Source organism: Hoplias malabaricus, chromosome 6, assembly GCF_029633855.1.
Source record: "Hoplias malabaricus isolate fHopMal1 chromosome 6, fHopMal1.hap1, whole genome shotgun sequence".
NCBI lineage: Eukaryota > Metazoa > Chordata > Actinopteri > Characiformes > Erythrinidae > Hoplias > Hoplias malabaricus.
In genome coordinates, this window is record NC_089805.1 from 18,245,994 (window position 1) to 18,273,452 (window position 27,459).

At 38.7% G+C, this 27,459-nt stretch overlaps 1 protein-coding gene across 6 annotated transcripts; it reads left to right on the forward strand.

Moving 5' to 3' along the window:
• The first annotated feature begins 347 nt into the window (after positions 1-347).
• setdb1a (SET domain bifurcated histone lysine methyltransferase 1a) lies at positions 348-27,257 on the forward strand. 6 transcript variants are annotated; one of them, XM_066673851.1, is made up of 21 exons: positions 348-441; positions 2,107-2,312; positions 3,835-4,046; positions 5,119-5,156; positions 5,250-6,147; positions 6,870-6,980; positions 7,155-7,359; positions 8,672-8,745; positions 8,875-9,065; positions 9,391-9,499; positions 12,108-12,549; positions 13,351-13,570; positions 14,025-14,389; positions 16,234-16,350; positions 16,445-16,614; positions 17,582-17,815; positions 17,905-18,144; positions 22,029-22,130; positions 22,223-22,440; positions 26,619-26,707; positions 26,840-27,257. In XM_066673851.1, exons 1-21 carry the CDS (start codon positions 391-393, stop codon positions 26,955-26,957), a joined length of 4,410 nt encoding a protein of 1,469 aa, XP_066529948.1. In that variant the 5' UTR covers positions 348-390; the 3' UTR covers positions 26,958-27,257. The 6 variants fall into 6 exon arrangements, with proteins under 6 accessions (XP_066529948.1, XP_066529950.1, XP_066529949.1 ...); XM_066673853.1 differs by lacking the exon at positions 348-441 and adding an exon at positions 744-840; XM_066673857.1 differs by lacking the exon at positions 348-441 and adding an exon at positions 904-921.
• Positions 27,258-27,459: the final 202 nt, after the last annotated feature.

Here is a 27,459-nt window from a genome sequence, read left to right on the forward strand (position 1 = left end):
AAATAAATGCAGTGCGATACAAAGGCTGAACAAATATTATGTGTAGTAGCCAGGGGTGACAGACAAAGGATTTGAGAAATACTGCGGATTTGTAGGCTTTACATGTGCTTTACAATAGCTAATTTGGTGATGTGGTTACAGTGACTTGGTTCAGATATTTTTTTTTCAGATATTCAGCATAAATAATCTCTGTGATAATGCATTTATATCACATCTAAATTGTAGCTGTTGTTTTTGTGATGATAAAGAATACCGACTTTTATATATAGACTGAACTGATACAGACGTAAATAAAATTGTCCATTTGTCGCTATATGCATCTCAAGGAATTTTGGGAAATAGCGCGCTCCTATCCAGCGGACTTAGGCCAAGGCTGCAGAGATCTGCGAAATGGAACACAGCTCATCCACCCTCAGGCAGTTGTGTACTGCCGCAGCACAAGTACGCCATTATGGACAAGGTTTTCCTCTGTATCTCCAATCTGTAGTGCTTTGTGTGCATTTTCTATTGAACATTAGTGAGTAAGATTTATCACCGAGAATTCAAATAACACTACATACTGATACGCTATATAGGGCACTATTTTATAATAGGGTGCAACTCCGAACGTACATTGTTTTTGGACACTACAACAAAATGGCGGAACCAAAATATAGTGCACTACATAGTGAATAGGACAGGTTCGGATTCGCCTTCAACACTGTTTCGCGCCGTGACCCCATGAGTGGCGAAGGCGGAGTCTAAACACAATGTTGATTCTTTCCTCCCTAGTTACTTTCCCTCGGCCCGCGAGTGCTACAGGACCGCTCGAGTTCCCGCTTTACAACACGCAGCTTTAAGGTACGGTCGAACACGTAACTAGATTTAAAACACCGCTCACAATGTTTTAAAATAATTCGGAGGTATCCGTACGTTTTCCAGGTAGGCTTTCTCCCAAAGGGGGAGTATGTAGGTCGCATGTGTGTTTGGAATGACATGTTGATTGTAGCGGCAGTGCCTGTTCGTTTTGCCGCCTGCCGTGCGCACAATACGCGATGTGAGTTTATCTGTAGTTTTTTGATAAGTCGCAAATACTGTGCCTTTAATGTAGTGTCCTCTAGGTGTTTAGATCCATTTTTGTGCCATTTAAACAGTGAAACCCTATCCCACAGGTAGATATTTAGCTTTGCTCTGTTCTCAACAGGAGAAACGGCTAACGTTAGAAAGTTAGCTAGCGCTAGCTGAATCAGTCCTGATGTTCTATTGTGATTTGAGCAGATTCTGTAACTGTGGTGGGTAACTCTGTTTACCCTGGTCACTAACTTTAATTGCTGAAACAGCTGCAATGTGTTTATATTGATATCTGTGTTGTATTTTTCTTTTTTAGTAAAACTTGGTTTCTGTTGGATAGTTTAAACGCAGACATTGTTTTTTGCCGATCATTTGATGTGATCGAGTCGCAGTGATAAAATGCATCAGTAGTTAAATGATAAGACTCTATTTCTTGGTTAAAATGTGAGAAATTAAGGGGAGAGCACACTTGACGTATTTTCCTGCACTGTTCTCATTTTGCTTTGCGTTAGTGTCTTTCTCTGTTAAATTGTTTGTGTCTGTATATGTCAGTGTTAGTGGGTTTGTCTCTGTGTAAGCTTGTGTTTTTTGGTCATTATGTCTGTCTTTTTTATGTAGTTTATCTGTCAGTCTGTCTGTCTTTCAGTCTTTGTCATTATCTTTGTGTTTGTTAAATCTGGTGTACACTGGAAGATTAGAGTGGTCTTGTACAGTTACAGTCTACTCTACTACCTGCACATAAATAGTCCAGAACTAAGGCTTAATATTGCCCTTAAATAAAATTGAACATGTTTGGAGTAGTCCATGTTGATTATTTGCTTGCTTTTTCCTATAGTTCCCTGTAGTCAAGTTAACTTTACTGTCTGTAGAGTGACTTACCTATGTATTTAGTGATGGGGTAGGAACCAAAGGTCATAATGTCATTACTTACTATTTATTATCAAAACCACTACTAACCCTTTACACCTTTAATATGTAATATTGATAATGGTGAATGTAAATAAAACCATAGTACCTGGGGGAAAAAATCCAAACTGGATTAATCATTCATTACAGTGTTTCAGCACCGTGATGAAGAGTGAAGAAGAGAGTGAGGAGCTGAACATGACTGAGGAGGAGCTGCAGCAGTGGGTGCAAGAAGAGGTTAATAAGGATGAACTGCTGATGCAGCGCCGAGCACAGCTGGCGCAGGTGGAGGATTGGGTGAAGAGGAAAGAGAGGGAGTCCACGTACACCCGCCTTCTATACAGTAATGCGTGCGAGTAAGTGTCTTTAGCCTCATCACGCTTACACTGAGGACTTTATATAGGAGTGTGACTGAAGATAAAAATGTTCTTTTGGACCGAGTAATTAAAATTTAGAAAATATCAAAAAGGTCCAAAATACACCCTCCCTCTTCGGGGAGGCGTGTTCTTTATGGAAGAGTCACAGACACCAGTCGAGTGAAGTTCAAAGCAAATCAAAGTATTTATTTAACAATACTGGATCCAGGAGAACAATACATCGAGAACAGCGTAATACTCCTCCCAAGTAAAGCTCTGACCTCTCAAGATCTGACTCCAACATTTATACCCCGATTGATGTAAACCCTGCCGGTGAGGCGTTTTCTGGCTGATTAGCGTATATTAATATGCATAATTTCACGTGTTAGTACTCAGTTCTTCACGTGCAAGATTCAATTGCATGCCGTGACCCCGAAGACATTCGTTATCGGCCAGGCTGACAATGGGCCTCTCTTCCCAACACTCCTCTCCCGAGAGACTAAGATTTAGGGAGTCAGAAATGCACTTTCAAGGTCAACAACATGCACCTACACTTCAGCCCTCCTGGGCCAACACTATGATTGATGTCAGTGTGCTAAAAGCCTGGAGTGCACATCTGTTCAAGGTTAGACATTAAGAATTAAGAATGTGTAAATATCACGCGAGTTATCATGCCATAGAGTTAGTCGTGCAGGATCAAAAAATGTTTAACTACATGTGTAAGTAATACATAATGTAAATGCTGGTTAGTCATTCATATAAATGCATATAAGGTACAAGAGTTCACACAATGTGTATGAAGTTATAAATGCTAATTTAACTAATCATCATTTAAGGATATTTGTCCACAAACACAAAGTAATAAAATTGTTTCCCACGACATGACTGAGACTGTTTCAAAAACATTTTGTTATTGGGATAATCGCAGGCATAAACTTTGGCCAATACCAAACCAACTGTCAACGTCTGGCTAGACCACTACTCTTGAATAAGTACTCAAAGAGCCTTTGAACCATAGAACCTTAGACCCGATTGACTTACCCATCTTGTACTGCTGTTAGCTAAATTACATCACTTTGTTTTGTGTTTTCCAGTAGTATGTTTTGTCATTTGTTTTTCCCTCTATTTTTTCCTGTGTAATTAGTTTTTATTCCCTTTTGTTCAGTATGAACCTGTCAATAGTATCTTTTTATATATTTTTACTTGTATTTTCCTATCTATTCGCATGTGTAAAGTGATCTTGAGTTTGGTAAATTAGCTATATAAATAAAATATTTATTATTGTTATAACAAATTTCAGTACAAAACAGATTTTGGGGTCTGAGCTCAACGTGCTGTTATGAAGCTAATAGTATACTAAAGATATAGCTTCAATTTGTAATACATTTTGAGGACAAAGTATCATACACATTGGCAGTTTTGGCAACAAATGGCACTTTTTCACTTCATGGTACCCGCATTCTCTGAAAAAGCATCTCAAATTTGAAGTGCCCGAACCAAACACTCTTTTATATTGAATTAGGTCGGTCCTTGAGTGTGAGTCTGTGATAAAAGGACTCTATGGACAGCTGGGATTAGAATATCGAGACACAGACTCTGAGGAAGAAGGAGAGGCCAAACCAACAGAGGATGTGATTCATATCCCCGAAGATGAGGCTGATGATCAGAATGGTGAAGGTGGTAATAATGTCACAGGGGATGCGAATGGTGATTATGTTGTCATAGATTTGGGTGGTAAGTTAACTTTCACCAAACTCTCTTTGGCTGTATGTTTTGTGTGTGCTTAACAATGTAATCTCATTTATACAGTCATGGATAAATATTGACACTCCTGCGCTCCCAGAAAATGTACCTTTTCTGAAAACTTTTAATTACACATGTTTTAGTATTTTCATCTTTGTTTCAGTTTTGTCACTGTAACAACACACAAAAGCTGAGAAATATATTCAAATCTGAACTCAATGGACTGGCACCTTTTTTTAGCACTTTTTTCAAAATTGTATGAAATAAAAGCCTTTTAGTCAAGGGATGCTCCTTTAATTTGTATTTAAACTCCCCTGTGGCAAGTAAATTTGCTGCCAATATAGCTTTGTACATTATTCATATTCATAATTATATCATATTGACTGAAAAAATATATATAGAGAGAGAGAAATTTTGGCCGTATCAACCAGCCCTATATGTAGCAAAATAATAGTGGAAAAAAGAAAGAAAAAGACAGATGAGACACAAACAATCCAAATGGTTCAACATGTTGGAGGTTCACACAGTGGTTTTAGCTTTGCATTGCTGTGTGTCTGCTTGTTATTTATGGCCTTGCCTGTGTATGGCATTGTGAAATCTGTGCTGTGTAGTGTAGGAGCCAGTAGGGGCCACTGGGTCTCCATTAAACACCATGGGTCTTCCTGTAAGACAATGACTGATTTGTAGGATTTCCCTTTTTTTCTCAGCTTTTTATTTATTTATTTTAAATGTTGTTCCAAAGCAAGCAAAAGAAATAAACACATGAACATCAAAGCATTTGCAATCGGGAGAAGTGGTACATTTTCTAAAAAAAATTGCAGGGGTACCAATAATTTTGGTCATTGCTACTCAATGTTTTGCATGTAATATTAACTAATAGTAGACATGGTCTTTTTCTCATATAAACTGTATTTATTATAAGATTAATCTATTGTAATTTAATATTTTTAGGGTTATTCTGGAAGTGAAAAATGTATCATTTTAGAATTTAGAGGCTGTGATGGTATAATTTTTTTAAAATTAACATTCTTTCTTTTTTTCCACTGAACATCCTTTACTTTAGCCTCTGCTCCAGATGTGTCGTTTGATGAGAAATCTAAGGTAAAAGAATCAAGCTTCAAAACTGAGACCCATTTTCAGTTATGTCTGAAATGAAAATGTCCTTTCTTCATGATTTTTTTCTGTTTGTCTCAGGTTGAGGAGTTGTCTGCAGGCACCCGTTTGTCTTCTGAGCCTTCTGTACAGGTCCGAGATCAAACGATCAAAAATACGACAGTTAAACCTGTGGGAAGTTCAGCGCCACCCAAAAGTTTCTTACCAGTCATCAAGACCGAATCCTCTGTACCCCTTAGTATTACCCCACCCACTGACGTTATGCCACCTACATCTTTCCGACCTGTCAACCCCCAAATAAAGATGGAATCTAGTCCTTCTGGAAGTTCAGAACCTTCCAACATTATTTTATCAAACATCAAGTCCAGAGAGTCCCCCGTTCCCATTAGCAGCCCATCACCAAATGACCTGCCTCACGCATCCTTCAGACCAGTATCTGTAAAGACAGAAAGGAACCTCTCAAGAAGTCCAGAACATTCAACTACTCCACTACCAATAATCCTGACCACAGATTCCCCTTTATCCACTTGTGGGGTTTCATCGCCCCAAATATTGAGTCCTGCTTTGTCCAAAAGCAACACTCCTACACCCAGTTACACTTCTGAATCCTCTTCAGTGACCACAGCTCCAACCAAACCTGAACCCGTTGGTGCTTCTCAAACTATAATCAGCGAAATGACTACAGAACAGAATATTGAACTTCCAAAACAGCTTGAAGCATCTGTAGCTTCAAATAAATCTTCAGTTGTTCCCACAATTTCAAAAGTAATTTCGCTCAACCAAAAGACCAGTGGTGAATCTACAGCTATGGAAATGGCTAAGAGCACCACTTCAGTGTCTGTCAACAAGCCTTCAAGATCTATAACCTGCACCACAACACAGTCCACACCCCTCACACAGACAGCCACCTCTAGCACTACTATCAGAACCACAACCGCAACTACAACAATTACTACTAAGCCTTCAGATGCTAAAGAGGGTAAGGAATCTACTACTGACTATCCTACTGACTTTAGACTTTTCTACTGCAGGGCTGAACAGTTCTGAGCATGTATGGTAACCGTTCCAGTGGCATTTCTGCACGAACAGAGTTTGGTACAGAATGCTTACAAACCGTGCTGAGCCTGGTACTTCCAGCACAGTTAGCTAACAATACTCAAGGCCACTGAATCATTCAGGGAGAGCTTAAATAACGTAGGGATCTGCTAATTGACTCTTCAAGTCTTTTGCTGCTCAAACATGAAGTTATTCTGCAACTTTTATTTATAGTTGAATCAAAAGTACAGCCTCTCCCTATATTTAAAAAAAATGATTATATGGCGTGTTAGTAGCTATAACATACCTTGACTAAACGAGTCCTCTTGCCTTCCTTTTTGCTGCAAGGTATTCAGAGTGTAATATTTGTCTGTGCTTCTTTGCACATGCACACAAAAGAATTTAAAAACCTCATAATTCTCAGTTTATTTAGCATGCTAACTAACATTATTATTACAGGATCCTGTGAACTTCCTGCTCATGGAATGAAAAAAGAAATCATAACTGAGCTAACAGGTCCGCAACACCACTGAATTGTTAAGAATGACCTTAAGAACAGTTCGGCCATGCATTGGAAAGAAGCCTTTGTGATGCTCAATATTTAACTTTTCTTCGTTCACACCAAACTGTTTTTTGTTTCTTTTTTCTCCTCGGGGTCCCAAACAGCTCCTGCCCGTGTTCAGAAAGAGATAGCACTGAAGATCAACATGACAGTTCTTGGAAGGCGGAGGACTAAAACATGGCATCAAGGCACTCTTTTAGAAATCAAATCAACAGGTACCAATTGTGCAGGAGAAAAGCTGTTTAGATTCTGAGAAGAACTGAGATCATACCACTGTCACTGACGAGAGTGTAACATGAAACTTATTTCAGTGAATTGTGTTCAATAAATAGTGAAACAGGTTGGAGTTTAGTAAATTGATCTTTCTCTTTTTTTTTCCTCTTTCTCAGAGTCTGGGAATCGATATAAGATTAAATTTGACGGGGATAAAGGAAAGAGTATGTTATCTGCTCATCATCTGGCATGTTCAGAACCACCTATGCTGAAGGATCTGTTTGTTGGTTGTCGTGTTGTGGCTCGCTACAAAGAGGAAGACCAGTCTTGGCTGCATGCCGCTGTTATAGCAGAGATGCCAGACCGCAAAAACCGTATGAGGTATTTGCCATAGGCTTATTTTAATTGCTCACTTATTGTACATTAAGATGGACATCAGAACCACTAAAAAGCCTATTCCTACCAAGTACAATTTTTTTTCTTGTAATGTAGTGGAATCTTTACACCAAGCAGAGCACCCCCCCCCCTTTTTTATTTTTTATTTTATTATTATTATTATTTTCTTTCTTTCTTTCGTTCGTTTGTTCATTCGTTCGTTAACACTCCCAAGAAGACTCTGGAAGAGGAAGAAGGAATGGATTCCTTCAGTAGGAGCCATGATAATTATTCTTTTTATTTTTATTACTGCAACTAATTTACACGCACACACTGAATACACCCCAGTCTTCAGAACGATGTGTTCAGCATCTCATTCAGGATCTAAAGTTGTATCAGGAGCTTTTCTGACTGCTGTTGAGGCTCTGCTTCCGTGTGTTGCTCCTCTCATTTAAAGTACATTGTGGGTATCATCTCCATATTTGTATAACTCTGATCAACTGCTTGTATCCTTGAAAATTATCCGATATCTAGAGTCTGTAACTACCAGTTTATAGTAATAGCAAGGAAAACACTACAAAATAATTCACAAGTGAAACAGTCTTAAATACCTCTATTCCAAAACATTCCCATTTGAGCTTAACTGAAATCATAACAGCCCCAAATATGTGTTGTGAAATCCTTTACCTTTATTTATTTATTTTATGCAAAATACGCATAAAATATGCATTACGGGAGGAAATCAGTAGTCCAGAATATCAGTAAATTCAATTGTATTCAAATTTGATTTAACAAAATTATCCATTTCAGTTATAAAATGGGATGTCAGTGGTTTATTTATTTTAAAAATGATGAATATAACAAATTTGAATCATAGTTTTTATTCAATTTATTTTTTGTTACAAGTTATTTTATGATTAAATATTTAAATATATTATTTTATATATATATTCACATCACAAAGCTAATGTGGTAATTTAAAATCAGTTTATAATAAACTTGATTTATATTTAAATAAAAAAAAATTGTTGGCATAAAATGGCCTAACAACAAGTAACAAACCTCTAAAATTCTAGTTTAATAATTGTATTCTTACAAAAAACATTTTACAAATGATAGACTACATTTTAATTATATGTTTTCTGCATATAACTTCATTTAGGGTGTTTTTACTTGCCATCAATTCAGTTTCTTCACTGAATTAGGAAACTGTCAACCCATTATAGCCATTAAATCTAAATATCATGATTTGTATTGTGAATGCCTTGAAATATCCTTCATACATTCTTCCAGTAAATGTCTATTGCTGATGTTTCAGGTTCATGGTGTTTTTTGATGATGGCAGTGCAGCATATGTTTCGTTGCCAGACCTTCATATGGTGTGCAAACCATGTAAGAAAATGGAGAGGCATGCCTCCCCTCATTTTTTTTATCCAATTTGTAACTTGATCATGCCTGTTTTTGCTATCTCTCTCAGTGAAAACTAAAAATTGCATACTCCTGTTGTCTTTGTCCATATAGTGAAGAATGTATGTGATGACATTGAAGATGAAGTGTGTCGCTCACAAGTGGAGGAATATCTTCAGTCGTATCCAAATTCCATGTTTGTAGTGGTGCGGGTAGGGCAGGAGAGCAAAGCAGAGCGTGATGGTCAATGGGAGGATTGCACCATCACGAAGGTGGATAGCAGCTTGATCCAGATCTGCTACACGGTAAGAAGTTGGCTTTAAACGAATTATTTTTTCCACAATAATTTAAAATAACTAATATACTTTTGGGTAGTTTTGTAGTACGTTATTGACTAGTTGACAAAGTATCCTTGAACTTTCTTGTCCTTGATCATGCGGCTGGTATCAGAAGAGAGAAGAGCGGTTTTGTTTATTTATTTATTTTTATTTATTTATTTATATTTATTAAATGTCCTATTCAGTGTTAAGTGGCATGCTCTAGTTATATTACTATTGAACATGGTAATGCTGCTGTTTGTATGTAATACATTTAAATTAATCTGTTTTTTTTGTTTGTTTGTTTTTCCAGAAAGATAACAAAAAGGAGTGGTTATATAAGGGTTCGAAAAGATTGGACCACATCCAAAGAATCAAGAAGAGAATGACTGAGCAGAAAACGGAACAGCCTCCAAAAAAAGGTTGTGTATGTGTGTTTTAGGAGTACTCCCAACTAAGAATATATGTAATTTAATCTGACATGTCAAGTTTACTGATAGTTGTGTTAGGTTTATTTAAAATATTTTTTTTCTTCTTTATATTCACATTTGGAACATTGGCGTTAGGGATGCACCGATACCACTTTTCTGATACCGATATTTCATGTTCAAGTGTCTGCCGATACTGAGGACCGATACCAACTCTATCTATCTTAACTACTAGAGAGATGGCTAAGAATCCAATTATTTATATTGCTATACGTACAGATTTTATTTGAAAAAAAGGCATGAAAAAAAATGTATATTTCCACAATGCAGTAACAAGTACAAGTAGGAAGACATGCCTGACTGAACAGCTTTTTACACTTTTATGAAGATATATGTCCTCATATGCATTTTCATATGCAAATGCATTTTCTAAGGACTGCTGCTGACCTGTTAGTGTGCTTCTTTGTGGTTGCTTGAATGAAGTCAGTGTTCTTTGTGCCTTAGGCTGGGGTACATTACACGACTTTTGGCCCGATTTTATGTATTTTCAGACCAGTCGCAGCATATCAAATAGTTGATATTTTTCATCCCGAATTTGGACGTAATGCCATAGTGTAAATTCTCCACCAACTCAAGCCTAAACGAGTCCCTTCAACAGCCAGTGAGAACAGAGCACAGAAAGTAAACACAGGCGTGTGCAGTGGAGCTCTATAGTGGAGGAGGGATTAAATGGTAAAATTATGAAAAACTACAGCTTATTACATAGTGCTGGATGCACATATCCCCAAGTAACAAGTATTGCCTGTAGGAGAACATGCTATGCCACACAACACGTGGTTACAGCCTTTATGCTAACTCTCTTCTAATTTTCCATTCCACCTTAAATAACGCAACACTGGCCCTACTGCGATGTTTCTGAACCATTTATAGTGGAACGTAGCCATGACTATGTGCTAGTCTCCAGCTCCTGCTGCAGTGTGTAGAGACCGTGCTGATTATGTTTTCCCATGCACGACCCAAAAACATTTATACATGTTTTTTTTATTTGAGGATCTACACAAAAAGCTCCACAAACAACAACAAGTTGTACGTCCGTATTGATCTGTGACACTAAGGAAATGCGAGTTGCGTGTTTGGCTGGGGAGTTTGGGGTTGTGTAGTGGGCTGTATGATATATTTCCAGTATCCATAAAAATCAACAAAAACAGTCATTTAGTGTGAAATACCCTGTTTGTTTAAAATCTGCCCCAACTTTAAATTGAGCTGCATCTAGTAGTGTGTATGCACGTCAGTATCTGCTTCATGGGGTGTATCCTGAAAAGTGCCATGTGCGCTAAATGTACATGTGAATAGTGAGTAGTGGGCCTTTTCCAGCACCTATGGTATCTGTGCTCTCTGTAGCCGATATGGATACTGTGTTTAAGTGCCAGTATCAGTGCCGATACTGATTTTTTGATTGGTGCAACACTAATTGATGTAAATTGTTTCTGCACCAGAAAAAGAGAGAAAACACTCAACTAAACATATGCACTTGGCTTGGTTTTGTACAGGAGGTAAAATGGGCCAAATCTTTTTCTTTATTTGAGACACAGATGATTTGGGAAATGGTCACATGTGATACAGAAAGCTGATATTCAAATTGTGCTCGTGCAACTCAGCCTAAACAGTTGGATTGGAAGTTGTTATAGCAAAAGAGGGTGTGCGTTGACATCACTTTCCTGCCTTGACACTCCCTGTCAGAGTATGGCACATTACGAAGCCCCAGGGTCAGCAAAAGGAGTAGGAAAAAAAGTGTGTTTCGGCCAGACATGCTAGGCTTCCTCTTTCTCTGCTCATGGCAGAAAAAATTGCAAAGAGCCCTTCAAACATTGAAAATCATGAAAAGAGATGAAGATATTGCTTTATATCTGCTTCATATGTGGGTAAAATTGACTTAGTTTTCCTGTTTTTAGATTATTTAGGTAGGAACCCGCACTATATTTGGGAGATTGCTAACTGCATGAATGTAAACACACACTCAAGTGCTGCAAAACCAAACAACTTGAGATATAAATCAGTTTCTGTGGTAATTCAAACAGAGAATAAAAAAAGTTTAGTCATTTACACACTGAGTCAGATTTTTAGGTATAATAAATGCATGTCAAGTTTTGAAAACAAACACGCGTTTATTAATGGTGTCCTTCATACCGAGTCAGAAACTGACGGACTGCAGCTTTTGAATTAGAACCTGTTCTATTTTCTGCAATTGACGGATACATTAAAAATCAGGCAGATCAATGAAAGTGCCATTGTCATGGTTACAGACCAAACAAATGAGCAGGAAGACGGCGGTTGGAAAAGCTTGTCTTGTTCAAACATTGGATTTGTTTCAACCCGACTTTGGATGTATCGTATGTAGTATAAACTCACCAACACCATGCTGATTTTTCCAGTCATGTAGTGTGAAATACCCAGTCTATTTATAATCTTCCCTGACTTTAAAAGTCATGTAGTGTCTCCAGATCATAGATTTTTGCAAGAGAGAAAAGAAAACTAACCATTTCAAAATGTTTTTTTTTTCCCCCACACAACCCTTTTCTCTTTTTGCTTTTCTCTCTTTTAGTTGTGTGCCTCCCAAACCAGGGGAACAGCATCAACATAGCTTCCACCACAGCAGCTTCTGTCACAACGGTTGCAGCTTCTGTCACCACGGTTAAAGCAGCCACCACTGCTGCAGCTACCACCACTGCTGCAGCTACCACCACTGCTGCAGCTACCACCACTGCTGCAGCTACCACTGCTGCAGCTGCTACTACAGCCACTACCACAGCTGCCATCACAACCATTGCTACCACTTCTGCAAGGTCTACCACACAAACTGTTGCTTTAAAATCTTCTACTCCCCAAAATATCTCCCAGGCTGTTTCCACAAAGTTTGCGTTAAACCCTGCAAAACAGCCCAGGGTCGTTCTTCACAGAATAAGTTTGCCGATTTCTTCGTCATCTAAGCTTCTATCAAAGGTCATGCCCCACAAAGAACCCACTTTAACCGGTCTCTCTAGAAGGTAGGTTTTATAGGCGGATGTGTTTTTTATGAAAATGCCTCTTATATGTTAATAATTGCAATATAAGAATAGCATAGTACAGTTTAGCCTTAGTTCAAAACCTTATACCCCTTTCACACATGCACGGTAATCCAGACATGTTCAGGAGTTTACCCAGAGGAGCTTTATGTGTGAACGCAACCACATGCAGCATATGTCCTGGACCCTACCTGGACATTATCCCCCCTCGAGCCCTAGTAAATATTCCAGGTAAAGTCTGAGACAGCGCGTATGTGGCTGTGCACCATGCCTAAACCATGTGTTTTATCTCCAGCTGTGAGCTGCATGTGTGAACGGACATCTCTGGACTGATACTCTGGAGTTTCTCTAGAAATTCTCTGGAGTGGTGTGTGAAAGGGGCATGAGACACACTAAAAAGCTTTGTGTTTGAGTTGATATTTAGGTGTTCTACCTGCTTCTAATGCTGGTGTATTTGAGCAGGAAAACACAAAAATATATCTGAAGTGTGAACAAGTTTCTCAGTGAGAGATGTGGCATTGACAATTACTGCCAGTTTCACTGCCACAATTATTCAGTAGCCAAGGTTGGTGAAACAATGCAACAAATGACATATGTATCAAAACTCCTACTGGCTGGGGGTCCAAGAACTAGTTTATATAATTTATTTATTTAAGTTAGATCCTGCTGCCAGTGGGGAAAAATATATTTGTAATTTGCTTGTAACTTTGAGTAGACAAGGTCTTTCCAAATATACTGTAAATGCTAAGGGGATTGCAATATGTTGGTTCTGTGTTACTACAGCACAAAACGTCCTGCCTCTGTTGAGGTGGATTTTTACCAGAACATTCCCCTCCCTGTTGTTGAATCTCGGCTTAAATACATTCCTCACTGGTGCTGCCCAGCCTGTGTGGATCGGATGAGGCCTAAGCAAAAGAACCAGCACCGTGGCCAGAACCCACTGCTTATCCCTCTTCTTCATGGCTTTCGTCGTATGACAGCGAGAAGGCGCGTGGAAGGCAAGGTGAGTTTAAATTGGTCATTTTAAGCTGTTGTTTTAATGGAAGATTTCATAATGATTTTATTTATTTAACGAAAAAGAAATTTTTTTATATATTTGTCTTTGTCACACATACATTTGCACACTCATACACTCATCAGTGCACTGGTGCAATGAGCACAGATACCAGGAGGAGACAGCTCTGTTTCTTCACTCTTCCTGTCCCCAGTTTTCCTACAGGTCATGAGGATCAAACCTGTGACATTACAGTCCCAAAATAATAGAGACAAATGCCATTTAGTTCTTGTTCAAATAAAAAAAAAACCCTGCAATATATGAAAATAACTGTAAATATGTGATAATCTGATGTTTGAACTTTTTCCTATGTTTAATATTTCTTTAATTTGAAAACCTCTCATTTCCCTCTGTATACTTGTTTTAATTTACTTATTTATTTTATTTATTTATTTTTATTTAGATGTCCTTCCATGTGTTCTATCGTGCTCCATGTGGGCGAAGCATGTGCGAGATGGAAGAGGTGCAGGACTATCTGTTGGACACACGTTGTGACTTCCTCTTTCTGGACATGTTCTGTTTGGACCCATTTGTGCTGGTGAAACGAGCCCTTCCGCCCTCCTCTATGACCACCCGGCCCAAAGTGTACTTGCCTGACATCTCGCAGGGAAAAGAAGTGGTGCCTGTGCCTTGCGTGAATGAGGTTGATTTCACTTCTCCAACACCTCTGATCTACACAACACATAGGGTGCCTGCCCCTGGGGTCTCCATCAACACCAGCTTTGAGTTCATGGTGGGCTGTGACTGCACAGATGGATGTAGAGACAGGTCAGTGCAAAAGTAATTTCAGTAATATTTGTTTTATGTTTCATGAAGGATACAGGGCATTGTGTTATGATAAGCTTTGTCAAGTAATCTAACATATTTTCATCCCCAAGTTCAGACTGAATACTACAAGAAGCAGATCTTTCAGTATAATGGCCCCAAAATTAAGAAACACTTGACCTCAATCTCTTTCTCTGCTCTCTTCTTTAAATCTCAACTGAAAACACACTTTTCTCAATTTTTTTTTTAGCTCCTGCATATAAACAACTGAATGGATTTTTTTGTGTCCCTCTCTCTGTATTATTGAAAAGTATGAGCAAGGCACTATATAAATTAAATATGTTGTTGTTGTTGTTATTATTAGTAGTAGTATTTATTGAAAGCCCAATATCAGGTGCAAGTCTGCAGTAATGATTTCTAAAAGAGTTAATATTAAATATGAACAAACTTGGATGTTTTTATTAACAGAGAGCGATTTAAAATATCAGAGTTGTTAACATCAAAGGTAAAGCTCTTGTTAATTCTAAAACTAGCCATAGTTGTCGACTCAACAGATTTTATATTTTTGTACAGGTAAAGTTAAGTGAAATTTTAGCAAATCTTAGAAATAGATCAGACCCAATGAGCTCAGCTGCAGCAGTAGAGAATCGGCTTATGATTTCACAATTCATTTATAATAATGATAATGCATTTGTATAGCACTTTTCATACAACATAAAATTGCTAAATGCAAAAGTGCATTACGGAGATTAACAGTTTGCCCAAAAGTATTCGGTCATGTTGACTTTCAATTAAATAATTACTCTAAGTGACCAAAGCTTTGATTATATCTCACATCTGCATTATTTTAGAATGGATGTTGTTTGATCAGTGAAGTCTAATGTGCTTGTAACTTGCAATTCATGTGCTGCAGCTGATGTCAAAGTACAGAGTAGCCACAATACTTGGGAACTACTTATTACTCAAACACACAAATTAAAATATTGTGATATTTAAATTGTTTTATTGTTTTTGTCATAACATTTAGTTCTCATTTAGACATTAAAATGAAAGAAATATGAGTATGGTTACCTGACTCAGTAGCAGCTCTGCCACGTCCCAATGTAGCACTCTACTTGGTGCATATCACAGTTAATAAAACTAATAATAAAGACAGGGAAATGCTGCAGCATGGATGTCCAAGGTCCTGGCTGTATTCCTGTCTTCTATCCAATCACAAATAGTCCAAACCCACCATGTTGCCAGGTCTACAATCATAGTGTCTTGCAGCCATTAAATGAACAGAGTTAATGTTATATTTTACCTGACCCAAAAAGCCCCATTGCTCTTTTAAAAATCTCCATGACTAGAGATGAAGTAAAATGAGAGGAAATATTGGCCTAATTACCTGAACAAGCAAAAAATTTCTGAAATATAGAAGTACAGACGCCTACGTATAGATTAAAAGGAGTGAACGCTACATAAGTTGTGTGTGTTATATAAAGAAAGCGAGGCTTTGCAATGTTTGAAAGGTATAAGCACTGTGTTGTGTGTGTTTTATACGGAGAAGCTGAATAACATCGTGATTGAAAGGTGTAAATATCATTGTTTGTTTCTTTTAAATAAACTGCTGCAGATTCATGTGTGTTTCTCCCTGGGGTGTGTGTTTTAAGCAAATTAAGCAAAACAAATTGTGTTTCTGGGTCATAAATTTACCCACCTTTCCCATTTGTTTACATTAGTGCTGCACTCTAAAATCAGAAAATCTGTTCCCAGTATGATGCCCACAAAAAAGGTTATGCCATTGCAACCCATGAATACTTGTAAATACTGCATTCTCATTTGTCATGGATATTCATGTGTCACAGGTCAAAATGCTCCTGTCACCAACTGACCATAGAAGCCACGTCGTTGTTCACAGGTGGTCCTGTGGATGGTACTGCTGGATACACACACAAACGACTAACCCGATATGTCCCTACTGGGTGAGAACCAACTGTCATTCTTTCACAGATTATTAGTGTTATTATTAGTTATGTGGCCAAAACGTTTAATGTTATCCCTTGTGTCCCTCTGCAGGGTGTACGAATGTAACCCTTTGTGCCGTTGTGACCCCTGGATGTGCAGTAACAGGTTGGTGCAGCATGGTCAACAGCTTCGTTTGCAGGTCTTCATGACTCAGCACAAAGGCTGGGGCATCCGCTGCCTGGATGACATCTCCAAGGGAACATTTGTTTGTGGTTTCACAGGTAGGATGAAATTATAAGTATAATGTACCTCAAGATTAAGCTCAGTTGATACCATTATTGATCAAAAGGCAAGACAAAGCATGTTTATTTATGTAGTACCTTTTATTCATTCGGACCACTTCTATTTGATTTATTTTTCTTTTAGGCAGGACTAATAAACAGGGGTCTGGTAATGTTGTGACTTATATACAGTGACTTGTGCTGTAGCATATCCTGTAGACAGGCTGGCCCCTGAACCATTAAATACATTTTTTTTTAGCAAATTAAAGTACTAATTAAATTTACATCAAGCATATGGAAAGCCTGTAAATCGAATTAAGTATGTGAGTAATCGGTTTTCTTCTTTTACTTCTATGGAGAACTCTAGCTGCTGCATTTTAAATCAACTGAATTTGTTTGATTTGTATATTTTGAAAGTCCAGTTAGGAGTCCAGTAAAGTAATCGGTACTTTTGGAAAAAAAGATAATGTTTTGCTTCTCCGTGTCTGATTTAGTAAGGAAATCTGATCTTGCTGACATTCCTAATATGATGAAATGAGGCTTTGGTAACTGCTTTGTCATGACTGCTGTAATTGAGATCTATGTCCATTTGTATGCCAAGATTACGACATAAATCTAGGTAACATCTGTATTGCTGGGATATGATATTCATCAAATATAATACAATTTTGCCTAGTGGAATTGTGTATGTAATAATATTGTTTTAAGAATCTAACCCCAGAGGACACCAAAGGTCACTGGATCTCTCTCAAACATCATGTGTTCAATATCAACACAGTAATTCTTACTTTGCAGATATGAGCTAAATCATTGAAGTCCAACACATTTTTGTAGCCTATGAGAATTGTATTATCAGCAACATCAAAGGGAGATCAGTCTTTAATAATAGATACTTTGAGTCTGTATTCAAACAATTATTTTTACAAAGAGTTAATTTATTTTATTATTCTATGCTTATTTTCTCTAGGTAAAATTGTCACCGATGACATGGCTAGTGTGGATGCTGCCAAGTGTGACAATGAGTACTTGGCTAATTTGGATTACATTGAAGAAGTGGAGAAACTGAAAGATGATTATGAGAGTGAAGCCTATTGCTCTGAGACAGAGGAAGACGAACATGAAAAGAAGAGTCTCGTAAAGATGACAACAGGATCGTTAAAGAAGCATGACATGTTCACAGGGGACTCTAGCAGCGGTGAAGGTAGTGTTGGATGTCTGAAGTTTTTAAAATATACACAGATTTTCGTTCTTCTTTTATATTCTGTTACATTTCTCTTTCTGTTCCTTTAGAAATGGATAATGAAAATCAAGAGAATACCGAAAAGAACAAGATAACCAGGAGTCAGAAGCAGGAAAAAAAGAAAGATGAAAATGACAGTTCTGAAGAGGAAGATTATGAAGATTATGAAGATGACATGGATGACGAAGATTATAAAGTAAGCGCTGATGAAGCTGGTGTAAGATCTAAACGCAGGGATACTGATTGCCAAAGGGACTACAACACACGAAGGAATGTCAAGATTCTGAAAGGTAACATTTTTAGAGCTTTTTAAAAATTTTCACGGCTTATCTTAAAGATGTTAAATACAGTGATCCCTTGTTTTTCGCAGAGGATGCGTTCCAAGACCACCCGCGAAAAACAAATTTCTGCGAAGGAGAGGAAATATATTTTTAAATTATTTAACGAGTATTTGGACTTTTAAAACCCTCCCTGTACTGTACTGTTAACAACCCACCTTTTGCATTAAACGGTCATTCTATAATGTTTTTCAGCTGGAACTACATGTAATATCCTACCAGTTTCTTTAATAGAGTAATTCCTAAACTGCGATTTAGTCAATTTCACTCAGATGTGGACATGAACAATACATGTAAGAAATACTTGTAAATGATATATTTTGTCACCTACAGGCCTAGTCTAATACATGTAAATAATAAAAAAAAATACTTTTAATTTACATACCATAAGAAAATGATATTTTTAGGCGATTATAGTGGCCATAAGCCCCCTTGAAAAAACCCAAAAAGTAGCGAATCTGCGAAAGATGAACCGCGAAGTAGCTGTATATATGAAGTATTTCTTTGCAATTTACAACAGTTATCACTGTTTATAGTTAAGTTTTAATATAAAGTTGACAGAAACAATGAATTGTTTGCTAATCATTCTAAAAATAAATATCCGCTAGCAGCGATAGCATTTGCTTCCTGAGTTTTGCCCAACAGGCAACCGTGGAGCTGCCCCCAATGCTGTAGCCTTTCAACGAATGCATCAAATCAGCATACTGGAAGCACAGAGGCTGCTTAGGTTTTACGCTGTGATGATATATTAAGTAGTTCAGAACTAGTTCGCAGAAGTAGGTTTTGCACATTATGCAAATCAAGTTAAAATATACAGAAGCAATGAAGAGCATTTGATGTCAAATATTACGTTTTGTGAGAATCAAAAAAAGCGTTTATGAATTCCAAACATATTAGTCAATTATGGTTTAATGTAGAAACATTTACTGGTTTGTGGCAGCAATATAATTTACAAATGTCAAGGTGTATTTAATAATTATAAGGCTCAGTGTCTTTTGAATCTGTTGACACCAATTTTGCAAGAATCAGGCAGAAATCCAGGGTGTAGTTTGCAAGAGTTTTAGACATTATGCAAATTAGCTTAAAAAACTAAGTGGGTGGAGCTTAGTGGTTGTATCGACCTTTGTTTTATTCGAGACCCAAGGATTATTATTTTTTTTTTTTTAAATTTCTCTATGCCTCATGGGGTGGAAAATCTTTTAATGAAAGCATTTTGCTTTGTTGTAGTGCCCCCTTAAGGCCAATCAAGCTGAATTTGTGCTTGTGTAGCAGGAGGGGTTACTACCTTTTGACCAAGTATTAAGTCTGTATTCCTTACAGTTTGGGATGATTGGAAGGTTGTAAAAGAGCTGTGGAAACCTGATTTACCGATGGCGGCAATATTTTCTCGTATATGACATCATCGTCATAGAATTTGATTTAGGACATCACTCAGTACCTGCATGTCAGTTGGACAATTTGGTGTTGTGTAAAGTTTTTGTTGTTGTCATAGCACCACCTAGTGACTATGATTATGATATGTTTTGTGTAATTAAGAAGTGCCCCCATGGACACACTATTAAAGTTTCATGATGATTGAACATTGAGTTTGTCAAAGAGCTGCTTAAACCTCAATGGCAAATCGCAGATGTTTTTTCTAATATGACATCACCATTGAATCTGATTCAGGACATCACTCAGTACCTGCATACCATGTGTCAACGAGGTATCAATTGAAGCAAGAATCTGCACAGTGAGGCCTTAGCTTTATTGATGCCTAACTGACTCGTGTTTCGCTAAGTTTGCAAGTAGGCTTATGTATAAGCTTTCATGTGCATAGAAAATACATCACAAATTCTCAGTGCCAATACAAATTTCAGTGTTGGTGTAAGCAAGAATCAGCACAAAGAGGCCATAAGCAGTTTGGGCCAGTAAGGCTTCATGAACACTAATGAGCTATGTGTCTTATTTTCACAGTGAGTAAGAAAAGTTAATGAAAGTCAAAATTTATCAAAAGGAATTTATTATATATTTTTTGCTATGACTGGTGAGCACTCTACTTGAACATGATAAACAATTTATGTTCATATATTATAACATGTGAAATTGAATAGGGTCTCAAACCCAATGAAGATTAACAATATTTAGTCTTGTAGTGCCATCTGGTGGCTCAATAATTTACTATTTTCCCATATTGTTGATGAGCATTTACAGCCATTCATATTAGAAATGCACATACAGATATTTTTGAGTGCTTACTGCTCTATGGCTATTTTCTAACATGGACATATGTGGTATCAGCCGAATCCTAAGGACCTAATAACATTTCTCCCAATAACAGAGATCCAGCATGAATTCCACAAATCACATAAATGCACCTAAAGCCAGTTTCAGTAACCGAGGATCAGAACGCCAGGGCCCCAGACACCCACCCCCACCCAATCCACAATGCACCAGACCCAGATTACTACCTCTCCCACAGGTGGTGGGCCCATGGGAGACCTATAACTCAAACACTTCCCCAAAAATTTTGAAACTTCACAAGATTGATCAATATGAGTATCAGATGACATGATTAAATAGTGGTGCCACTGCATTCCTAGATGGCGCTATATCACAAAAACCCTCTTTTGGTGGATTTTGGTGATATTGCACATGCTTTATTCAAGTCTGTAAAATTTGGTTTGGATTGGGCATAATTTGTTTGAGTTACAACCTCAAACAGACTTGAAAGAATGTATAAAACTCCGCCCACATCGATTTATTGATATAGTGAGGCAACAGCATGTCCAAATGTTGAACCTTTTTTGATAACTGTTTACCTCCAGACTCTCTACAACAACATCACAACAAAACCAATTGTTTGTCGACTGGATCAAAATCAAGGGACTAGTTCGAAAAGCTCTATTTTCACACAACTAACTAATGAGAAAATACTATGCATTTTTTTACAGCAATTGCTGTTTTGAGCTACTGTGCAGAGTATAGACAATTAAATTGCTTGTCCATATGCTTAATTTTCAGAGAGATTCCATTTTTTCATTTCGTTTTTTGAAAATGTGAATTGTGCCCTATAGTTTTTACCTATGCCACCGCCATGTTTCACTATAGGGATAATATTAGCATGATTGTTGCTATTAGAGTGATATATAGTGCATGTATTTAACCAAACATTGTGTTTTTGTTCTGCAAATAATATCGTTGTAATCAGAGCAGAGATATTTTGACTCCTCTTGGCATGTCTTTTATATACCATTTAGCAAACTAAGTTCCTCATATGCTTTATTCTTGACAGTGGCCTCTCTGCCGTCTTACCTCTCTGACTGTCCATCCAAAAGGTTCTTCACTCTCTGCACAGGACCTTTTTAAAGAGATTTTTAGAGTAAAATTTGGGTTCATCTCACTTATATCCCAGACCAAGGCTCTTCTTTGTCAGATGCCCAGTTTGACTAGCTGACAAACTCTAGGAAGATTGAAGGCTTTAGCCAGCTTTTTTCATTATAAAATTAGAGGCTACTGTTTCCTGAAAACATGGAAAACTTTAGATATTGTTTAATATCCTTGCTGTGACTTATATTTTGAAACAGATAGATCACATAGATTTTCAGATATATCCTTGGATTGCATGACATTTTTCTGACAATGTGTAAATTATGGGCCCTAAAAGACCTCGATTGTCGTCATCATCATCACAAAATTCAGAGAACCCCGCCTACTTGCACAAGTGCAGTAAGAAAACAGTGTACAAAAATATGGTACAATCTGCTCTTAACTGTACTGCACTGCCTAGTGGAAAGGTGCCTAAAAATAAAAGACTTTGACATTTGACCTGTTTTCTCTCCTTCATGCTCATCCAGTTAATGAAGGCTTACTCACAGACATTCATACACCCTTACCTCTGAAACATAAGGACCAAACAGAGGTCTCACCTTCCATGGCCAAATGGATGAGGAAAAAGGGTCAGGCTCTCTGTTTTTTGGAAGCAATTTGTGTACTTTTTCAAACAAATTGGGAAGTTATAATATTGATAATATGTCCCTTGATTTCTCAGGTCCAGGGGAGGCTGTGACAGAATTTGCCCGAAAATCAACACGCAATTTTGCTATCAAGTCCACCCACAGGGTAAAGCCGCAAGAAGCATCCATGGAAAAGCCTGAAGAGAAGGCAGCCCCACGACGCAGACGTAGCACCCGCTGTCTGTTCAATGATGAGAACTCCTGTTACCTTATTGACACCAAACAGGAGGGCAATATCGGACGCTACATCAATGTGAGTAAAATGACAAAAAGGGGGAAGTGAGTCCTCTCAGGACAGTTACTGTACAGGGTGTCTTTACAGTGATTTTATAGCTTTCATAGCTGTAAAATACAAGAGGACAAACTCCAGTAAATTGTTCTACTTCTCATTTGTTTTTGTTTCTCTCTGCCAATTTTTACCACTTTTATTAGTCTGTAGAGAAGTTTACCAGCAAACAGAAACAAATAGCCACTGTTTCTTCAGTTCTAGAAATGGATAAAGAGAACCAAATTAAGAAATAAGACAAAAATATTATACAAGATCATTTATTTATTAATTATCTTTTGGACAATATTGGCCTTCTTGCAACACTGCAATTCATACCATTTGTTGTCCAGGGTTCTTCTGATGGTAAACTCATTAACATTAACATTAGCAAATGTGAGAAAGACGTTGGATTACTTAGAAATTACACTGGTGTCCTTTGTGATTTTGCAGACACAGAGAAAGTTTAGCTACTCTTTTGCCACACACAATATTTTATTAATTTTCTCAATAAATAAACAAACAAATATAATATTTTTTTCACATGTATTTAATTGGGTCCTCTTTAGCCGTGGTCAGGATTTGTGTGAAAATGAGATTATGTTTCATATCTCCTGACCGCCAAGGAGGTACTTACTGAGTGGATGTTCCTCGTACGTGCGCGCTCTAGACGGAGAATGTATACCAAATTATTCATGTGTGACTCAGGGCAAACTGCCTCTTTTCTCGTCTTGCCTTGCCTCAGACCATTATTTCAGTTCTATGACACTTCGTTGGAGCTAAAGTTTTCACGAGCTGTTACATTCTATACTGTGCTTGTTGGCTCAGCATCGGATTTCTTTCTTCTCCAACAGGATAATTACATTTAGATAAGTAGTAGTAGCACACTCCAGCCTGCTGAAGCTGGTCGAAATGCCGCTACTGTGATCATCACCTAGAGTTTTTTTTACTCTGTGTTCAGCTCATATACTCTCTCCAGCAACACTCCCAGGATGTTTTCTCAAGGCTGTTGGTCACAGTCACGCTCCACACTAGGCTCACTAGAAGATGGACATGATTTGTTCCCCTCCTGTCTTGGGCTCGAGCACCTTCTTAATGCCCTGGTTAACCCATGCATGAATTGTGCTATTATTCCACTTGACAGACTTTGTGAATGACTTGCAGGGTTAGGAGCAGGAAGTGATGCTATGCTGCCAGTGCCACAGCAGACTGAAAAGAAGGCTCTCAAGTGACATACGGATGTCCCAGAGAGGTCCCTGAAGAAAAAGAAGAAACGGTCCCTAGTGTTGTTGGAGCACTTGGACTTGCAGACCAGCAGGTTCTTTTGCATGCAGCCCTGATAGATGACTTCTCAGTTCCCACTGGGGATGATTTCGCTGCTGAATTTGCAGCTGGCCTTTGTTTAAGTAGTCAAAGAAATAGAGCAAGCACAGCACAATTGGCACTGATGTCAGTGACAAATATGGCTGCTTTTGGTCTTGATTGCATGCCAGCAGTTGGCTCGCCCATTGCTTCTATGGTGGTTTCTCCAGATGAGGCACTTCACCCAAATTCACGTTGCCGCAGTGCGGAGTGTAGATGTTCAGATGAGCTCCTCTCCAAGGCACATGATGCAGCGATCAGAAGGGCAAAGTTTGTGAATTCTCTTTCCGTTTTGTTGCTAGCTCTGCACACTTCGATTCAAGGCCTTGAGAATAACAGATCGCTCAACAAACTGCTGAACGCAGCACTTCAGTCAGTTGGATACCTGGGTCGTGGGCATGGAAGGCTGGTGTGGTCCGTACTTCATGGACGACAAGTGTGGTGCAGTCTTCACTCTGTGACACTTGTAGGCCAACAGTTAAATCGTTGCCTCTAGTCCTTGGCCATGTATTTGGCCCTTCTGTAAAAGAAGTTGTGGACTGCCATTCTGCCCTTTCTGAAGCCTTTCAGTGCTTGCGCCACCCCAGAGCTCCCAGTCATCCAACACCATCCCCTGTAACTCTGACTTCAAGCGACAGTTTGAGGTGCAGGGAGCTAGACCAGAGGCACAACACTCCCGTTTCAAGGGAGGTGCCAGTCATGATCGCCGCTGATGGTGCAACTGCATGAGTTTAGTCATATGGTCTATTGGAGGAGCTGCATTACAGGCCCATTGTGCTACAGGCTGCAGTTTCTTCATCTGCCTCTATTCAGCTCCTCTCCAAAGGAGACTTGCAATGAGAGTTGCAATAGAGATTGTAGACCCCCATGTTCAGCCAGAGGGATTCTATTCAACCTATTTTCTTGTTCCAAAAAAGGACTGGGTTTCGTCCAATTTTATCACCTAAATTCACATCTGAATGTGCTTCCCTTTCGAATGCTCCACAGTATCACAATAGGAGAGCGGTTTATGCTGGTGGATTTCCAGGATGCGTAGTTTAATGTCCCAGTCGTTCCAAAACACTGACACATTCTCCGCTTTGCATTTCATGGCAGCGTGTACCAACTTAAAGTCTTGCATTTCGGATTGTCTCTAGCCCCAAGAACATTTTCAAAATGCATGCTCGTGGCCTTCAAACCACTTCCTGGCCAAGGTCTGAAGATCCCTATGCAATGATGGTCTCACTGCCCAAGGAGCATGTTCAGGCTATTGGTCATCTGAAACTAGGAAGAAGAGTACAGTACCTCGTTCTACTCCGCCTCCTGGGTCTCCTCACTGCTGCTGCTCAAGTCATCGCTCTGGGCAAACTTTATATGAGGCGCTTCCGTATTTGGGTAATATCCTTCAGATTGGGCCCTGTGCACCACAGGCATGTGAAGGGCCATTTTTAAAACAAGTGTCTAGTAGCACTGAGTCATTCTCTGAGTTTCCTCCTGTCGACAGCAGGCATGGGCTCCTTAACTAGTATTTCTGACGACGGATGCCTCAGCAACTGGTTGGGGTGTTCTGTGGAGGCACAGAAGGGTTTAGGGCACTTGGTCAGTGGACCATGCCTGGGAACATATCAATGTCTGCGAGTTGCGTGCTGTAAAGCTGGTGCTGGACTTCTCTCTTCCACATCTGCATGGCAGGCACGTGCTAGTTCATACAGACAGCCTAATGACCATCTCCCACATAAATCATTATGGCGGAACTAGATCCAAACCTCTATTGCACCTGGTTGAGGAATTGTGGATGTGGGCCCACAAGCAGTTTCTATCTCTGCAGGCAGTACATCTAGTGGGAACATCCAATCAGAGAGCAGATATGCTTTCCAGACACTGTGTTCCAGCCACTCGAAACTTCATACAGTGGTCATCGGGAAAATATGGAAACGTTTCAGCCAGACAAATGTTCAACTTTTTTGCCTTGTCAGACACCATTCATTGCAGTCTGTGGTTCTCGGAACATACATGTTCCCTCCTCTTCCCATTCTTCATTCACTCCTCGTCAGAATACAAGAGGAAATTCACATAGTGCTTCTGGTGGTGCCATGTTGGCCCAGACAATCATGGTTTCCACTAATGCTGTCATTGCTCAGGGGTGTTTCTTGGGAAAGATCGTGCGGAAAGATCTCCTCTCCCCGTTAGAAAATCTGGTTGCGGATACCACACCAGTCCTCCTATGTTGCCTCTCAAGCCGTCTGATCCTGAGTGGAAAATTGTGGCCTTCTTGAAGGGTGCAGAGGGGCTCAGACCTCGTAGGAGTTGTCCTCCCTTTTGGGACTTTAGTACTCGAGTACTAAAGTACATATGGGGAGAATTATTCAAACCTCTGGATGGGATTGGTCTCAAGTTGTTGGCTGTGGCCACTGTGAAGCATGTTTGTGAGCTGTATGTCAGATTCTGTCAGTTATGAGTGTTTTGGGTAGGGACTGGATGATGTGTCAGTGGTCTTGAAATCAAATTGTCCTCCTGTGGTGCTTAGGCCTGAATATCTGACACGGACCAGTTGGACCCCAGGTGAATCCTCTTGTGCCCTTGTCTGGGCAGCTCTGGTCTATCTTGTGTGCCTCCTTGAGAGGGGACTCCCTTGTACACATTTGTGCAGCAGCAACTTATGTATAAATGTGTGTGTGTAATGTATATATGTACATTTTTAGGACTATGGTATTTAATATGTATTTAAAAAAAAAAAACAAGAATAACATGTTTTCCCCCCATAAAAAGCCTTTTCATACCTTATGAGAATGCATACTAACTGATCCCTCTCCTACTCTCAACAGCACAGCTGCAGTCCTAACTTGTTTGTCCAGAATGTATTTGTGGACACACATGATCTCCGCTTTCCTTGGGTCGCATTTTTTAGCAGCAAGTGAGTAGAAGCCTTGTTTCGCACGTTGTTTTTTTAATGCTGTCCTAGAGATATATTTGAAAAGCATTTTGAAAATAAACATTTAGGTGCAATCTAGAGTAAAATTTCTTCCCCATTTTCTCTTGCTCTTAGACGGATTAGGGCTGGCACAGAACTAACTTGGGATTATGGTTATGAAGTGGGCAGCGTGGAGGGTAAGTTGCTGCTCTGCTGCTGCGGCTCGTCCGAATGCACAGGGAGGTTGCTCTGAGAGCCTCTTTGAGAAATGGAAATATCAAGGCACAATTGAGAAACCTCACAAAATAGTGCTTTGTTTCTACAGCATAGGATTCATTTCAAGATATTCTCAAATAAATTAACTAAACTTGGTAAGTTCCTGCAGAGTTGAAACCAGGTGTGTCTGAGAAAAAAATCCACAAACTCTTTCTGATGTTAGAAAAAAAGTAAATCACTGTTGGGTGCTGTGTGCACTCATTGTGCTAATTATGTACTCTTTATGTAGCAAATTATAATTTTAATGTGATGTATTTATAGCATGTTCCTGTGTAACCAGGCCATTTGTTAATAAAATATTTTTTTCTGAATTAATTGATGTTTTATTTTATGTGATATGTTAAAATTGAAATGTGTATTGTTAATGTTTTAGGTAACATAGAACGGTGTCATAATAAATAGTGTTTGTTTTTCATTAATTTTTATGTTGGTAGCTGGTATCTAATGGTCTAAAATGATGGCTGATGGTCAAGGCAGTT

Excerpts from the sequence above, each read along its gene's own strand:
- setdb1a (XM_066673851.1), top strand. The coding sequence starts at position 391 with ATGGAACACAGCTCATCCACCCTCAGGCAGTTGTGTACTGCCGCAGCA. Across the intron at positions 9,500-12,107 it reads GGAACAGCCTCCAAAAAAAG|TTGTGTGCCTCCCAAACCAG; the intron begins GTTGTGTATGTG and ends TCTCTCTTTTAG. Across the intron at positions 12,550-13,350 it reads TTAACCGGTCTCTCTAGAAG|CACAAAACGTCCTGCCTCTG; the intron begins GTAGGTTTTATA and ends GTGTTACTACAG.